This window comes from Pan troglodytes, chromosome 18 (genome assembly GCF_028858775.2).
Source record: "Pan troglodytes isolate AG18354 chromosome 18, NHGRI_mPanTro3-v2.0_pri, whole genome shotgun sequence".
Classification (NCBI taxonomy): Eukaryota; Metazoa; Chordata; class Mammalia; order Primates; family Hominidae; genus Pan; species Pan troglodytes.
In genome coordinates this window covers 4,096,543-4,113,849 of record NC_072416.2, presented here as the reverse complement: position 1 = coordinate 4,113,849, position 17,307 = coordinate 4,096,543, and the positions used below count along the sequence as shown (strand labels likewise).

The 17,307-nt window shown below is 51.7% G+C and overlaps 1 protein-coding gene and 1 long non-coding RNA gene across 14 annotated transcripts in view; one reads left to right on the top strand and one right to left on the bottom strand.

Annotated features, from left to right (window-relative positions):
• MAPK8IP3 (mitogen-activated protein kinase 8 interacting protein 3) overlaps positions 1-13,480 on the bottom strand; it is a 65,709-nt gene extending 52,229 nt beyond the window's left edge. For 6 of the 13 annotated variants that reach the window (XM_024350022.3, XM_024350026.3, XM_024350023.3 and 3 more), the window contains exon 1: positions 13,004-13,480. In XM_024350022.3, coding sequence (XP_024205790.2) covers positions 13,004-13,321 — 318 coding nt within the window. In that variant the 5' untranslated portion in view covers positions 13,322-13,480. The remainder of the gene's footprint in view (positions 1-13,003) is intronic. The other 7 variants (XM_024350024.3, XM_024350031.3, XM_024350025.3 and 4 more) reach the window with 3 other exon arrangements.
• LOC104002484 (uncharacterized) lies at positions 5,449-6,144 on the top strand. Its single transcript, XR_674787.4, has 2 exons — positions 5,449-5,671; positions 5,886-6,144. It is a non-coding gene; the product is annotated as an uncharacterized LOC104002484 (long non-coding RNA).
• Positions 13,481-17,307: the final 3,827 nt, after the last annotated feature.

Genomic DNA, 17,307 nt, shown 5'->3' with positions numbered 1-17,307 from the left:
TGGGGTCTCCCTATGTTACCCAGGCTGATCTCAAACTCCTGGGCTCAAGCGATCCCCCCTCAGCCTCCCAGAGTATTGGGATTACAGGCATGAGCCACTGTGCCTGGCTACATTTTAGTCTGTTTCTGAGCCAGCACCACAGGTTTTTAAACTGGTGTTGTGGTGTTATGGTACTTTCTAGTATCTAATATCTGCTCTCCCTCTTACATCTTCCTTTTCAACATTTTCCTGGTTATTCCTAATTTCTCCTTCTAGATTGATTTGAGAATCATTTTGAATCACCTACATACATATTTATTTTTTGGTTATGCATTTCACCTGTCAGAAAGCACCAGGTCTCTGTCCCTTAGGAAGGGGCCATTTTTTTTTTCTTTTTAAAGATTGGGTCTCAGGCTGGGCACAGTGGCTCACAGCTGTAATCCCAGCACTTTGGGTCGCTGAGGCAGGAGTGTCACTTGAGGCCAAGAGTTCGAGCCCAGCCTGGGCAATATAACAAGACCTTACCTCTACAAAAAATAATTAGCTGGGCACAGTGTTGCATGCCCATAGTCCCAGCTACTTGGGAGGCTGAGGCAGGAAGACTGCTTGAGACGGGGTCTTGCTCTGTTATCCAGACTGGAGTACAGCAGCATGACCAAGGCTCCCTGCAGCCTTGACCTACCTACTGGGCTCAAGCAATCCTCCTGCCACAGCCTCCTGAACCACAGGCACTACAGGCGTGAGCCACCTCGCCCAGCCCCTAATGTTGAGTCGTTTTCAGTGAGAAGATGCTAGGGCTAGACTTGGGGTGAGAGAAAACTCATCTTGAGGAAGTGAAGAGTCCTCTGATGGGGCTTCTGGGGGGGTGGATGCTGGAACACTCTTTTTTTTTTTTTTTGGAGACGGTTCTGTTGCCCAGGCTGGTGTGCAGTGGTGCGATCTTGGCTCACTGCAACCTCCATCTCCCAGGTTCAAGCGATTCTCCTGCCTCGGCCTCTGACTAGCTGGGATTACAGGTACCCACGACTGTGCCCGGCTAATTTTTGTATTCTTAGTAGAGACGGGGTTTCACCACGTTGGCCAGGCTGCTCTCGAACTCCTGACCTCAAGGAATCTGCCTGCCTTGGGTTCCCAAAGTGCTGGTATTACAGGCGTGAGCCACTGTACCCGGCCCAGAAAATATTTTTATTTAAAGATCATTGGCCGGGCGCGGTGACTCATGCCTGTAATCCCAGCACTTTAGGAGGCCGAGGTGGGGGGATCACCTGAGGTCAGGAGTTCAAGAGCAGCCTGGCCAACTTGGTGAAACCCCGTCTCTACTAAAAATACAAAATTAGCCAGGCATGGTGATGCATGCCTGTAATCCCAGCTACTCAGGAGGCTGAGGCAGGAGAATCTCTTGAACACGGGAGGCAGAGGTTGCAGTGAGCCAAGGCCATGACATTGCACTCCAGCCCGGGTGACAAGAGTGAAACTCTGCTTCAAAAAAACAAAACAAAACAAAAAAAACATTTACTTCTGATTTAAGAGAACCAAGAATTTTCAGCCGGGCTTGGTGAATCAAGTGTGTAATCTCAGCACTTTGGGAGGCTGAGACGGGCGAATCTTGAGGTCAGGAGATCGAGACCATCCTGGCTAACAAGGTGAAACCCCATCTCTACTAAAAATACAAAAAAGATTAGCCGGGCGTGGTGGCGGGCGCCTGTAATCCCAGCTACTCGGGAGGCTGAGGCAGGAGAATGGCAGGAACCTGGGAGGCGGAGCTTGCAGTGAGCCGAGATCCTGCCACTGCACTCCAGCCTGGGCGACAGAGCGAGACTCCATCTCAAAAAGAAAAAAAAGAACCAAGAATTTTCAGTGGTGGTGACGTGGGGAATGGAGATGAATAAAGCACGATTACAAAATATAAACAGAGCTGAGAAAAATAAAGTTTTAACTATCAGCATTTTTGTTGAATGGGCCTGCATAGTACTAGATTATAAAAAAAATAAAAGAACTACCCAGAATACAGCACGGTAGTATCTCGGCCCCAGAGACCTACTGAAGGTGTGACAATAGCAAAGTGAAAGGTTTCTGTACACGTGCTCGTGATCCATGCTGCAGGGCAGCGTGTATTTGACACAACCACCTATCTAACCGAGTCTAGTGAAATGCTGTGTGGCATCTGGACATGAGAGGCCACCTACGGGTCACCTTTGAGCATCCCAAGGAGCAATGACTTGAGATTACAAAATGAAGGAAAACATGGGTGTCGTTCCTCAGTCGAGACACGAAACAACTCTCACATCTAGGTACCAATATGCCACAGGATTCCCTTTTTAGACATGTTTTTAAGATGTACTTCCCCATCCCTCCCACGGCCAAAGGGCTCTGCTTGAAAATTAAATTCAACTTATGTTTTCAGAATTTGCTTTTTGGTGAATTTCTTTCTTTCTTTCTTTCTTTTTTTTTTTTTTTTTGAGATGGAGTTTTACTCCGTCACCCAGGCTGGAAATGCAGTGGCACGATCTTGGCTCACTGCAACCTCCACCTCCTGGGTTCAAGTGATTCTCTTGCCTCAGCCTCCCAGTCTCCTGAGTAGCTAGGATTATAGGCACCCACCACCACACCTGGCTAATTTTTATTTTTTATTTTTTTGAGACGGCATCTCGCTCTGTTGCCCAGGCTGGAGTGTAGTAGCGCAATCTCAGCTTACTGCAACCTCTGCCTCCCAGGTTCAACTGTTTCTCCTGCCTCAGCATCCCGAGTAGATGGGATCACAGGCGCCCACCACCATATGCGGCTAATTTTTTTTATTTTTAGTAAAGATGGGACTTCACTGTGTTAGCCAGGATGGTCTCGATCTCCTTGACCTCGTGATCCGCCTCCCTCAGCCTCCCAAAGTGTTGGGATTACAGGCGTGAACCACTGCGCCTGGTCATACCTGGCTAATTTTTGTATTTTTGGTAGATACAGGGTTTCGCCATGTTGGCCAGGCTGGTCTCAAACTCCTAACCTCAGGTCATCCACCCACCTCAGCCTCCCAAAGTGCTGGGATTAGAGGCGTGAGCCACCATGCCCAGCATTTTCGGTGAATTTCAAGATACATATTGAAATAACCTGGCTGGGCACAGTGGCTTACTCCTGTAATCCCAGCATTTTGGGAGGCCGAGGTGGGAGGATCACGAGGTCAGGAGTTTGAGACCAGCCTGACCAACGTGTGAAACCCCATCTCTACTAAAAATACCAAAATTAGCCGGGCGTGGTGGTGCGTACCTGTAATCCCAGCTACTCAGGAGGCTGAGGCAGGAGAATCTCTTGAACTCAGGAGGCAGAGGTTGCAGTGAGCCGAGATCGCGCCATTGCATGACAGAGGGAGACTCTGTCTCAAAAAAAAAAAAAAAAAAAGAAATGACCTGAGGGCATAGGGTCTTCGAACATCTAGTAATCCAAGCCAGTTCTCCAGTATTCCATACAATGATATCATCCTTCCTTTTATATGTAAGCAAAGTTAACACAGTGACTGACTTTTAATGTCCAATATAAAATCAAGATGACAGTATTCTGGACTCAGAATGTCAGAGCAATGGCCAGGTAAGTTCTTTCACAGGGCGATCAACAGGCTTTTGGTAACTTTCACAACCCATGGACACTTTCCTGCTGAGTAAAGTAATACATTAAATCCAAACCTCGGCCGGTGCAGTGGCTCCCGCCTGAAATCCCAGCACTTTGGGAGGCTGAGGTGGGCAGATCACGTGAGGTCAGGAGTTCAAGACCAGCCTAGCGAACATGGTGAAACCCCATCTCTACTAAAAATACAAAAAATCAGCTGGGTGTGGTGGTGGGCGCCTGTGATCCCAGGTACTCAGGAGGCTGAGGCAGAATCGCTTGAACCCGGGAGGCAGAGCTTGCAGTGAGTAGAGATCACGCCATTGCACTCCAGCCTAGGCGACAGAGTGAGACTCCGTCTCAAAAAAAAAAAATCCAAACCTCTCCTCTCATACGTTTGTTAGGCCAGGCTCACCAGCGAGAAACAATTCAGCTCTGGCTGGTTGGTTAGAAACGAATCTTGACACGAATCAAAGATCTCGTTGTTGTGCAATACCGATCAATTTATTTCCTTCCCTGGGAATGAGGGCGTAGTATGACTTTCCAAAGGAAAAACGCTCATTTTTGGTCTTTTATCTTAAGCAGGCAGACAGGTGCCGGGCACATGCCTGGCAGATGCCCTTCACGGCTAGTTCCCAGGTACGGGCAAGGACCTCGCATGGCTGTGGTTACCCCGGGCTGGCAGGGGGCAGTCAGAGCTCTTTCCACTTCCCACAACTGCCTGGCCACCTAGGTCTAAAATGCAGAGAGAGGACGTGCAGGGGGTGGCTCTGGAGTTACAAAGCTGCCCCTGAAGACTGCTGGACGGGACACGGGTCGAGGGAAGGACATTTCTCCATTCAGGTATTACGTGTGGGGCTGAGAGATCTGGCCACCAGCTCGGGACTCCAAAAATCAGGTTGAAAAGCAAGGCTTCCTCACGTTCTGTGAAAGGGACGGCTGGGTTCAGTGTCCACGTAAAACAAATCCCAACTGGTTGAATACGAACTGATTTCAAGAATGGGTAAGACAGATGGGAAATAGATATATATATATTTCCCATCTGTCTTACTAGTACATATACATTTGTATTGGGAAATATATATATACATTTATATGGTTGGTACCAGTGGAAGAAAAATGAAGATAAAACCAAAACCCCAAGTTAAATGTCCCATCCTATGAAACATCTCCCTGGGAAAAATTATTCTTAAGTAAACTTTTATTCTCTGGTGCATTCTTAGGAGTTTACATTGGCTTCTGAAACTTCCTAATCAGCCCCAACCTCCGACTCCCTCTGGTTCCACTGAACGAGGGGCCTGCTAACCGTGCCTCAGTTCACTCTTCTCAGTAGCCAAAGGGTCCCTGCTCTCAAAACATGAATGCTCTAACCTGAGGCAGGGACATAGAGACGCACGTGTGCAAGGGCCCACTGGGACTGTGCGTATATCTGGGAATTCATTTCCTGGGGAGAAGGAAAGGTGATGGGCAGGCTGGCTGAGGAAAGGTTAGGGAACAGGAGCCCCAAACTCCCCAGAGGCCTGGGGAGGAAGGGGCCCCCAGCAACTTTAACAAAAGGCAAGTTTTGAATCTGGTTGTTGATAACAAGAATTGAAATGTCCTAGACGCTGTGTGAGAAACGCACCACACGGAGGAGAGGTCTTGAGGAAAGGCCCTGTCGCGTTTCACGTGGCACGCCCTGGATCTCTTGCCGTAACAGTGGCTCAAAAAAAAATGCAACAGAGTAATGATGTTGTGGGCTCTAAGGGTCTCCGCAAAGACGCATCCCCCTCATAAGCGGATTCTAGTCTCTGGGTTTCACTGCCAGCCTGCCCCAGAGCAGTGCTTGGCCCAACACCCTGCCACGGGGTGAGCGGGCTTACAAACCGCTCATGCGTGAAGGTTACGTAAAAACAAGCCGCCCAGCTCCCCTGCAGGCAGGCGGATGGACAAACGGCACTGCTGGGACCCTGCTTGGCCATGGGGGAAGGACACACACAGCCTGGGTGAGTCCCCGAATCACTGTACCGAGTGGAAGATGTCAGAGGAAACCACGTACGCACTGCAGGAGGCCATTATGCAAAGATCTAGAAGATGCAAATTAACCTACAGTGACTGAAGGCAGGTCAGTGGTTACCTGGGGACAGGTGGGGCAAGGAGGGGTCGGAGGGGGGTTACATAGGACACAGGGAACTCTGGGGTCCGGGCGTCTACGCTGCTTGGACTGCAGGGATGGCTTCTGGTGTTTATACGTATTTCAAAACTCATCAAATTGTACTCTTTAAGTATGTACAGTTCAGTGTATGTCAATGATACTGCAATAAAATTGTTACCCACAGAAAGAAAACAAAAAGCAGCCCAAGGCGAAAAAGTCGATCCTGTGCCCTGAGCACAGGCAGTCCTGAGGTGCGAGCGGTTTCCCACCAGGCTCTTCTTGGCCTTTCGAGAACTTCAGCCCCTCTCTGCTGTTTCCTGTCGCTGGCATCCACTTTCCCATCTCACAATATTTTCTCCTGTCTGGTCTCCTGTATCTGAAACCCACTGCTACAGGATCTCCCCTCTTTCTGGAAAATGTTCATTAAACAGGAAACAAACCCACCCTTTAAGCATCTTCCTTTCTTGCATGAAGCTGAGTAACTCACCATCTGCCCTTGCTTGCAGGCAGCTCAGCTAGACTGCCCACAGCCACACTGTCCAGTATGGAAGCCCTGGCCACATGTTTACATTAATTAAAATAAAACACAGCCGGGCATGGTGGCACGAGCCTGTAGTCCCAGCTATTCGGGAGGCTGAGATGGGAGGATTGCTTTGGTCCAGAAGTTTGAGACCAGCCTGGGCAACATGGCGAGACCTCATCTCTGAAACAAGTAAATACAACTAAAAATCCAGTTCCTCAGTTCCATGAGTCACGCCTAAAATGCTCAACGGCCCTATGTGGCCAGCAGCTACTGAAGTGGACAGCACCAAATACAACATTTCCATCATCCCAGAACGTTCTGTCAGGCAGAAAGGCTGCTCCAAAGAGACAGTCCTTGACCTTCCGGAACTGCACAGTTTGGTGAGATGTGTGCAGAGACAGAGGAAAGCCGGCTTCCCTTTATCCACACACACAGATGGCCAGCATCTCCGGGTGTGCCGAGAAAGGGAAACAACAGGCTCAGGCTGAATGAACCAAAGGGTGCTGGCCCCTTGTTGGCAGGGAGCAGCTTAACTTGCGGAAGCCGGGAGAGAGGCCTGGTGGGGGCCCAGCTCCCCAGGCAGGGGCGGCAGAGTGGGTGATGGGGGCTTCTCTGCAGGTGCACTGCGGAGGCAGACACCAGTGAATCCGGCAGAGACGGGAACTGGCCAGGTAAACCCCGAGGGTGGGGTGGGGGCAAGTGGTCTAGGAGGCAGGAACTGCAGGTCTGCAGAATGGGGGGCGGCCAGAAGACCAGAGGCAGATGAGGCTGGTGAGAGGTGGGCCCAGTGGGGGGCCACCTGGGGAAGACAGCCTCACTCTGTCCACCCAGTGTCCTGGCCCACCTTGTCACTCAGATCCCCTCATGTTATCACCATCTGAGATGTCCAGTCTGCCCCAGGAGAGCAATCAGCTAATCCCCCTGCCTGGAATTCACCCTAGCACTCAGAGACCAGATATGCTTTGTGAGCGTTCTCTGGGCTGGCAAAGTGGCGGGGGTGGGAATGGCCGAGAGACCCTGGGATGGTGGTGACTGGAAGCAGAAGGCAGCAAAGGAGATGAAAAGTGGGGACTTAAAGAACTCCTGAGGCTGGCCGGGCGCGATGGCTCATGCCTGTAATCCCAGCACTTTGGGAGGCCGAGATGGGCGGATCACGAGGTCAGCAGATCGAGACCATCCTGGCTAACACGGTGAAACCCCGTCTCTACTAAAAATACAAAAAATTAGCCGGGCGTGTTGGCGGGCACCTGTAGTCTCAGCTACTCGGGAGGCTGAGGCAGAAGAATGGCATAAACCTGGGAGGTGGAGCTTGCAGTGAGCCGAGACTGCGCCACTGCACTCCAGCATGGGTGACAGAGCGAGACTCCATCTCAAAAAAAAAAAAAAAAAAAAGAACTCCTGAGGCCAAAAGAACACCAGGACCTAGTGGCGGCTAGATACTCGGGGTGACAAAGGGAGCTCGGGACCTCAGTTTTCTTTTTTTTTCTTTTTTTTTTTTTTGAGACGGAGTCTCCCTCAATTGCCCAGGCTGGAGTGCAGTAGCGTTGCAATCTCGGCTCACTGCAAGCTCCACCTCCTGCGTTCAAGCGATTCTCCTGCTTCAGCCTTCCAAGTAGCTGGGAGTACAGGTGTGCATCACCATGCCCAGCTAATTTTTGTATTTTTAGTAGAGACGGGGTTTCACCATATTGGCCAGGCTGGTCTCGAACTCCTTACCTCATGATCCACCCGCCTCGGCCTTTCAAAGTGTTGGGATTACGGGCGTGAGCCACTGCGCCCGGCTTTGGGACCCCAACTTTCAACAGGGCAAAGGAAAACAAGTCCGGAGAGCCGGCACCCCATGCAGCTCCTGGCAAGCTTCTGTAGTGATTTTCATGCACTAACAGCTCATCCTCCCGCCCTGGTAATAAACGGGAACCTGGGAAAGGGGCCCATCCAAAAATCTTGTGCCCCTCACCTGATGCCCATCTGGCACAGATTAAGGATCTAGGAGGCTCTGCATGCCATGGGTCTTCCTGCTGAGGCCTGAGGACATGCTCCATATCTGGTCCCCAGGGCCCATGAGCCAGACTGAGGCACAGCTGCAAAGTGACTGACCTGTGTTGTCGCAATGGTCAAGGTCGCAAAGAGCAGAGAACGAGAGGCCACCGCAGAACACAGGACACAACAAGGACACAGGGACCCCTGAGTCCCTTACACAGCCAGAGAAAGCAGCGTGGGAAGACACCCGCACTTGGGAAGCTGGGTGAGGAGTGTTAATTCTGCAACCTTTCTGTACGTATTTCAAAATGGTTTTTAAAAACTTAAAAATGAAACAGGTATTTCATTTAGAAATCTTAATTTTGGAAGAACTGACTTCTCTCAGCTCTCGGCCCCGTCTGACTGCTGCCAGCGTGGCCCGGGGGCTCCCGCAGCGGAGCGGCAGAGGGGCAGGCTGCGCCCAGCGGCCTCCGGGCCACTTCGGCCTCTGTCCCGTGTTCTCTCTGGCTGGCAGGTACCTCCTTCTCCATGGTTCCTACATGTATTTGCTCCACTTTTTAGGGAGACTGCTGTACTCCTGGTGAGTGGTGCAGCTACACCAGGCCAGCTTTCAGAGGCACCTAGGAAAGGCAGCTCTGGCAGCCCCATCTTGATAGCTTCATTTAAAAAACATTTTTTAAAAAACTGTTCTTAATATCATAACATGGCAGGAAAAGAAATCGCATACTCTGGCCAAGCAGTGGTGAATTTACTATTTGTCATATGAAAAACAAAAATAAAAATTTCTGATTCAGCATCTTAATTCATTGATGGAAAAGACTTCCGGCAGATCGTCTGGCACAGAGGAGAAAAAAAGAAGAAAAAATGGCAGACTGATCATCTCTGTAGAGCGGGATTATGGTGTTTGTTTTCTCCAGCTGAATCCTATCCAAATAGTCTATGAAATGGATGACATTTATTTATTTATTTTTATCTATTTATTTATTTTGAGACAGAGTCTCACTCTTGTTGCCCAGGCTGGAGTGCAGTGGTATGATCTTGGTTCACCACAACATCTGCCTCCTGGGTTCAAGTGATTCTCCTGCCTCAGCCTCCCGAGTGCTGGGACTACAGGGGCCTGCCGCCACACCTGGCTAATTTTTTTTTCTTTTTTTTTTTTTTTAGTAGAGACAGGGTTTCGCCAGGTTCGCCAGGCTGGTCTCAAACTCCTGACCTGAGATGAGGAGGTCAGGAGTTCAATGTCAAATGTTGGGAGGCTGAGGTGGGAGGATTGCTTGAGTCCAGGAGTTTGAGACCAGCCTGGGCAACATAGCGTGACCTCATCTCTCGCCTGCCTCAGCCTCCCAAAGTGCTGGGATTACAGACGTGAGAGCCACTGCGCCTGGCCGGTAACTTTTATTTAACTCGGAAAAAATAAGTTTTGGATAAAACTGTCTTCCCTTGCATCCTTTCCTTACATAGCATCAAATGCCGAATGATCAGCAAACATCACGATCTGGGCTTGTTGAGAGAACACCCACTCCAGCTGCCTGCCATGAGCCTGGGGGGTGTTACCAGCAGCAGTTTCTTTAGGGTTAAGAAGATTTTAAGGCAAATAATGACCACTAATACTCACATGTCATCTCTCACACCTTATTTTTCCTCTTGTAAGCTAAGCAGTTGATCACTACGGGAGAAGGGCTCTTTGCTGCCCGGGTAAGCCCGGCAAACGTGGTGGCTCTGCCCGGCCCTCCTCTGGAGCTGCACCGGACGGTGCGTGTGGAGACAGCATCTGCTCCTTGCCAGCCCCCACCCCGTTCAGCTGCTGTTTCCCACCTTCTTCTTTTCCACTGGGAAATAACTTGAGGGTTTTAAAAAACTTTGTATCAGAGCCTGCACAACCAGAAACTGCACTGTCTGGTAGGCGGCTAGCAATGTCCAGTGCCTGCCGTCCACCGCGGCCCTGAGAACCCGTCAAGGGCTCTGCCCTGACTCTGCTACATCTGCCTGCCCACAATTCTCCAGGCAACCAACAGCCAGTGATGGTGCTTGGATCTTGAGATGAAACTGACTTGCAAAGTCCGCGGCCACTGCAGCCCAGCGAGGGGAAGAGGATGGACCCAGGGTGTGTGGCTCTTGAGGGCCAGGCTGACACTCAGGCTGGGGTCTGCAGACTCCACAGCTTGGGTCAGTCTCTCGGGAGACCCCACCCTCTCTAGCTCACTCTCATACACTCAGCTGCCTGTTATCAGAGCACATTGGGAGTCACTGTGGTAATGACCGGCAAGAAGATGGGAACAGGGATGTCTGCTCTGCTCAGGTTTTTATAAAACCCTGCGGATTCTGTCTGCTCAGAAGCTGCAGTGGCTCAGGTTACCCATCTCTGACTAAGCCTTCTTGAGCAGAGTGGCTGGGGACGGAGCTTCTGCTGACAGCTCACCCAGGAGCTCCTCTGCAACAAGACACGCCTGCAGCATGTGACGTCCCGCTCCCCTCTTATCAGACACACGTCTATGTGATCACAAGACCCTGCCTAGAAAAGACGCCGACCCACAGGGCACAATGGTCTACAAAGTTGGAAATGAAGGTCTGCTTGATTCAGTAGAGGAGTAGGCATGCCAAATGTTGACAGCATCGAGCCCTCTTCCTTAGTTGTAAAGCCCTGAGGTCTTTCCAAGGGCGCCCTGTTAGCGTTTAATCATAGCCTCCATGCTGGCCAAGCATTGGCTGGCTTCGGGGCTCGGCTCCCGAAGCTCTGGGTGCAGCTTCTCTAAAGCGCTGGGGCAATGGTGGGTCTCAGACTAAAGGTGATAGCTTTGCAGACCGCACGCACACCCGCCAGCTTGGTTCAGCGGGAGCCCTGGGGGAGGGCAGATGCACTCACAGCAGCTTGCATGTGAACCGCACAGAGCTGGGCAGCGCCTATCCTGTGCACAGCTCATTTTTAAGCGGCAAGGTTATAATTCCTAGCCTTAACGTTGTCCATCTTGATTTTCTCCTTTCAGTTCCTTCTCGTCCACTATACTGACCACACAGGTACAAGGTGAAAAAAAGAAACCCACCTGAAATCCAGGTCAGGCCACTGAGTGTGGGAGAGAAGTGGAGGGCGGTGCCCAGCACAGGGGGCAGCCACAGCTCCACAGCTGAGCGAGGGCAGCCCTGGCACTCCAGGCTTCTGGGGAGCAGCCCTCCGGTGCCTGCAGCTGCCTGACATGGAAGCAAGTGCCCAGGCCGGTGTCGGGTTCACTCTGCATCCTGGCTGGGCACTTCTGGGGTGGGTGACCTTGGTTCAGCCCCTCCACTTCTCAGGACAAGTTTCCTTCCCAGTAAAATGCCTATAGTCACCCCGAGCTCCAAAATCCATGAACCTTTGCGTTCCCTTAGGTTGAGAGCTTTAACTCAGCTTTGCTGGAACCGGGGCATTCCAATCAACGCATAACCGCCTCGCGACAGACACGAAGCCCAAACGCAATAGAAACCACAGGAAAGGAGGAATGATACAACATACTGTTATGATTTTTATAAACACGCTTTAAACCAAACTAGGCCATAAATCACCTTGGTTTCAGAAAAAGCCAAAATGCTGACACAATCTTTTATTTTCCTATTAAAGTCAAGAATGTGTTAAGCCGAATTAATTGAAAAGGAATTGAAGCTCATTTCCTAAGACACTTCTATTCATAAGTCAAACAGCATTACCTAACTCCTAGAATGAGAGAATTTCTGGGCTTGGAGATCGCCTAGTGCAATTCACTCCTTTGATGGAAAATCAAACCCCAGGCAGGCGACAGGCCAAGGTCACAGAGGCAAAGCAGGGATGGGAACCAGCCTCCCCGAACCTGTTTCTGACAAAGGGCGAGGCTCTGGGCCCACACACAGGCAGGCCGAGCTCAGTATCTGACGGTGAATGAATGAAGCTAAGTGGTGCTCCCCACAGGGCCCGGCTCTTGTAACTGCTTCACAGACAAGCGATTTCCAGGTTATGGAGACATCCTAGCACAGAATTAAACGCTTCAAACTCAGACTTTTAACTCCTCAGAAGCCAGAGTGGAGTTTCTCAGCCCTGGCTACATCAGCTAACAATCTCGCCAAGCAAGGAACCAAGGGGGCAAAGAGATCACCTCCAGAAACTCGAGTGTTCCTTCTGCTGACAGAGGAGCAGCCCGCCTGCGGCCTCGTTCTGTGTTTACATCAACCACCCAATTCACCCGTGTCACAGACCTTCAAAATACGGGATTAGGGACAAGGGAAAGGTCTCCAACATCATCCACAGACGGCTGCAGCCCCCTAAGAACACCAAAAGATTCCTTTTCTAGATGGATTTAGAATGGCAGCCAACAGAGGTAGCACTTGGGGTCGGGAAACGTTTTGACTGAACACACGCACGAAAGCAAAGGGAATTGGCATGCAGAGGTGGGTGGGGAGGGGAGAGTGAGGCCTGGCTTTGAAGCTGAGCTCCCCGGGGATGACGCCAGGCACATCGGGTTTGGGGCTGAAGGTTCAGGGCTGGGGGCACGGAGGAGGGGGCCAGGGCCCAGGCCTGGGCGGAAAAGGGGGTCCCCGGGAGTCGGGGTGGGGTCCCGGGGCAGGCGGGGGGGTGCTCTAGGGAGGTGTCTCACGGCGGGCAGAGGGGGTGGGGAAGTCCCGGGGCGGGGGATATGGGGTCCAGGCGGGTCTCGGGGCGGGGTCTGGGGGTCCAGGGGTCCCGCGGTCCGGGGTGCCGGAGCGGGGTCTGGGGTCGGGACGGGTGTTGGGTCCGGGGCCCGGGGCTGGCTGGGGGTCCGGGACGGGGATGCAGGCGGGTCCCGCGGCCCACGCACCTCCTCCGCCTGCCTGCGCAGCGCCTTCTCACGCTCGTACTGGGTGAGCAGCTGCTCGTTGTCCTCGCGCAGCAGCTCCAGCTCCACCTCGTGCTCCTGGTTCTCGCTGAGCACCGAGTCTAGGTTCTCCAGCACGTTCACCACCAGCGGCATGAGCTCCTTGACCACCTCCTCGTCGTAGCAGTGGATGAGGCGCTCGAACTCGCGGTAGATGGAGCCCGCCAGGCCCGACACCCGCTCCGACATCACCGAGCCGGAGCAGTAGTCGTCCTGGTACACCACCACGCCGCCGCCCTCGTCCATCTGGATCTCCATCATCGCGGCCACCGCCGCCGCCAGCGCGGCTCGCTATCCGGCCGGCGCGCCCGGCCCTCCCCAGCTGCCTCAGGTTCCGCAGGCCGCAGCCCGTCGCCTCCCGCAGCTGCTGTCGCCTCAGGGCTCCGCCGCCGCCGCTGCCGAGGCTGCGCCCGTCACTCACTCGCCGGAAGTCCCGCCCTCCAGCCGGAGGGGGCGGTGCCCGCGCGTCCCGCCGCAGCCGCGCCGCCAGGGGGCGCAGGGGCCGTGACGTCAGAGGAAGCCGGGCTTCGGGCCGGAAGCGCGGGTGAGCAGGGCAGAGGGAGCTCCCGGCCAGGCCGGTGGGATCCGCGGGGCGGCAGTGGTCGCTTCCCCCAGCGCGCTGTAGCTTCATCATGTACCCGCCACCGTGGGCTTCCGGTGACCTCGATCCTGTCTCCAGGCTCTGCACACTTCGGCGGACTTAGGCGAAGGCTCAGCGCCTGCGCCTCAATTCCGGCCGCCCTGATGAGCCTCCGTTCCCTACAGCACCGCGCCCCGCTCAGTGCCTCCCCTCTCCTAATGCCTTGCCCACTCAGCTGGCTCCTCCCGGGATTCTGTGAATGCACCCTCAACGCCCATCTCATCCTGAAACCCAGCAGCGTGGCCTCCTTCCTTTCGCCTTCTCCCTACTGCACTGACTGCTTCAGATTTTTTTTTTTTTTTTTTTTTTGAGATGGAGTCTTGCTCTGTCGCCCAGGCTGGAGTGCGGTGGCGCGATCCTGGCTCACTGCAAGCTCCGCCTTCCGGGTTCAAGTGATTCTTCTCCCTCAGCCTCCGGAGTAGCTGGGATTACAGACCAGCTAATTTTGTATTTTTAGTAGAGACGGGGTTTCGCCATGTTGGCCAGGCTGGTCTCAAATTTCTGATCTCAAGTGATCCGCCCGCCTCGACCTCCCAGAGTGTTGGGATGACAGGCGTGAGCCACCGCGCCAGTCCAGATTTTCGGTTTCTTTTCAGCTACGTGCAATCTGTTTAACCCATCCACTGGGTTATTAATGGCAGCGATTTTTTTTTTTTTTTTTTTTTTTTTGAGACGGTGTTTCGCTCTTGTCGCCCAGACTGGAGTGTGATGGCGCGATCTCGGCTCACTGCAACCTTCGCCTCCTGGGTCCAAGCGATTCTCCTGCCTCAGCCTCCTGAGTAGCTGGGACTACAGACACGCGCCATTAACGCCCGGCTCATTTTTTTGTATTTTTAGTAGAGACGGGGTTTCACCATGTTGGCCAGGCTGGTCTTGAGCTGCTGACCTCAAGTGATCCACCCGCCTCCCTCGGCGTCCCAAAGTGCTGGGATTACAGGCGTGAGCCACTGCACCCTGCCAATGATTCTATTTTTGTCCTATTTGATTTCTTATATTCTAGCAGTTTTAATAGGCTCTTATACTTCCAACCACATATTTATCTTTAAGAGTTGGGTGTGCCTCATAACTACAGTATCTGCAGCCTTTGCAGGTCTGATTCTGCATGTCATCCTGGTTGACTCTTGGCTTAGGGTCCCCTTTCCCCCATTCTGAGCTAGTGTCCCCAGGACTTTTGTCTCTGGAAGTACTTGAGGCCTGAACTTAAAATGTGTTGCTCCGTAAGATTTGCACTTTATTTTGCCGGGCAGGGGGACACCATGAACCCAAGACTTTGAAACTCCATTTGGGAGCCACACATGTATTGTGAATCCTGATGAAACCACATCAGTGACTATTTAATGCTAATAGAAATGGCCACTTACCGTCTTTCACCTACTGCAATGCTCATCAGTTCAGATCCTCTCATCCTAATCTGATTGCACCGAAACAGTAACTCCCGTAACTGACACCCTACTGATTTTTTTTGTTGTTCAGTTTTTAGAGGCAGGGTCTCACCCTGTTGCTCAGGCTGGAGGCACTGGCATGATCAGGGCTCACTTGAACTCTGAGGCTCAAGTGATCCCACCTCAGCCTCCTAAGTAGTTGGGTCCACAGGTGTAAGCCACCACTGCTCGGCCAATTTTAAAAACATTTTTGTAGAGACAGAGGTCTCACTGTTACTCTGGCTGGTCTTGAACTCCTGGCCTCAAGCGATCCTCCCCCTTGGCCTCCCAAAGTGCTTAGATGACAGGTGTGAGCCACCATGCCAGGCTCTATTGTGTTTTTCACATTTTCCACTTGCAACATAATTTGCCGTATAGATGTTCAACCATCCCACTAAGAGGTTTCATTCAGCCTCAGATTCCAATTTTCCTGGGATCCCAAGTGACTTAATTTTGCCAAATCTCCATTTCTTTTCTTTTTTTTTTTTTTCTGAGATGGAGTCTCAGTCTGTCGCCCAGGCTGGAGTGCAGTGGCACCATCTCAGCTCACTGTTACTTCTGCCCCCCGTGTTCAAGCCATTCTCCTGCCTCAGCCTCCCGAGTAGCTGGGACTACAGGCATGTGCTTCCACGCCCGGCTAATTTTTGTAATTTTTAGTAGAGATGGGGGTTTCACCATACTGGTCAGGCCGGTCTCAAACTCCTGACCTCAGGTGATCCACCCACCTCGGCCTCCCAGTGTTGGGATTACAGGCATGAGCCACCGTGCCTGGCCCCAAATCTCTATTTCTAAGCCTGCAAAACAGCCTAAAACATCCAGCCTATTAGGAATGTCAGCTAATCCATGAAAGGAGCATGGCGCCATCTCCAGCAAATAACGTGCGATAAAGGTTACGGAGAGTTGTGAGGTTCCATAAAGTGAAAATGATGAGGCTGGGCAAACAGATGTAATCTATAATTCTTCCTGGTGAACAAGTTAGAGCAAGCTTGCATTTTGGGGGATGTTTAAAGCTTCTGCTTTATACCTTTGAGAAACTTGAGCCCTTTGAATTCCTGAGGTAGCACACTACAGTAGGAGCAATGCTACCACAGGGAGAGGCCAACAGACTTGGCCATCGACTCAATTGATTAATTATCACTACCATGATTGCACAGATTTGTTACTTTAAGTTGGTTAAAATGAAATTTTAACAAGGTGCTGGATAATTCTTGATGCTTATGGAATCATACAACTGGTCTTCTCCTGAAAGCTGGTGCTGAATTAGAACTTCTTACAGCTGGGCATAGTGGCTTACACCTGTAATCCCAGCACTTTGGGAGGCCAAGGAGGGAGGATTGCTTGAATCCAGAAGCTTGAGACCAGCCTGGGCAACATAGTGAAACCCAAACTCTACCAAAAAAAAAAAAAAAAAAAAATCAGCCAGGCGTGCTGGTGCATGCCTGCAGTCCCATCTACTTGGGAGGCTGAGGTGGGAGGATCACTTGAGCCTGGGAGGTTGAGGCTGCAGTGAGCAGAGATTGTGCCACTGCACTCCAGCCTGGGTGACAGAATGGCTCTGTCTAAAAAAAAAGAAGAAAGAACTTCTAGTAACAGAGGAGTTGACTTCCTTTCAGATTCAGAAATACTATTTGGGATGCAACTTTTTCTCACTAAAATACTTTAAAATGTAAGATGGGCATGTAAAATATAAAATATGTTTCTAAAATTCAACTTTAATTTCTAAGTATCTGCCCTGATGCTTGCTAAGAAGCCACACAGTTCCCTGTGATGTTCCTCTCATCTTCATGAGCTGAGTTTGAGAGAGCATCTTTAGATAGCACTTTGTAGCCACACATTACACAGGAGTATTTCAGTGATGATCTTCAAGATGGTCAGGACTATAAGTGCAGAAGAAATTAAGCAGCCAGCACGGGAGGAGGCATCTACACGCTCACAGGGTGTGACCTACCAGGTACACCACAAAGATCATACGGCAAAGTTACCTGACATCAAAAGAGCCTGTGTATTCCTGGACAAGGCACGGGGCTTGAGGTGGCAACCCTTCGGGGTCTGTTATTCACACCCTCACCCTGTACCAGGTGGCACCACCCGCGTCCTTCTAGACTTGGCCACTGCCAGGCCTCTGGAGACGGAGGAGCTGTGACTCCCAGAGGTTCCCATGCTTGCTGGTGGCCTTGGCAGCCGCT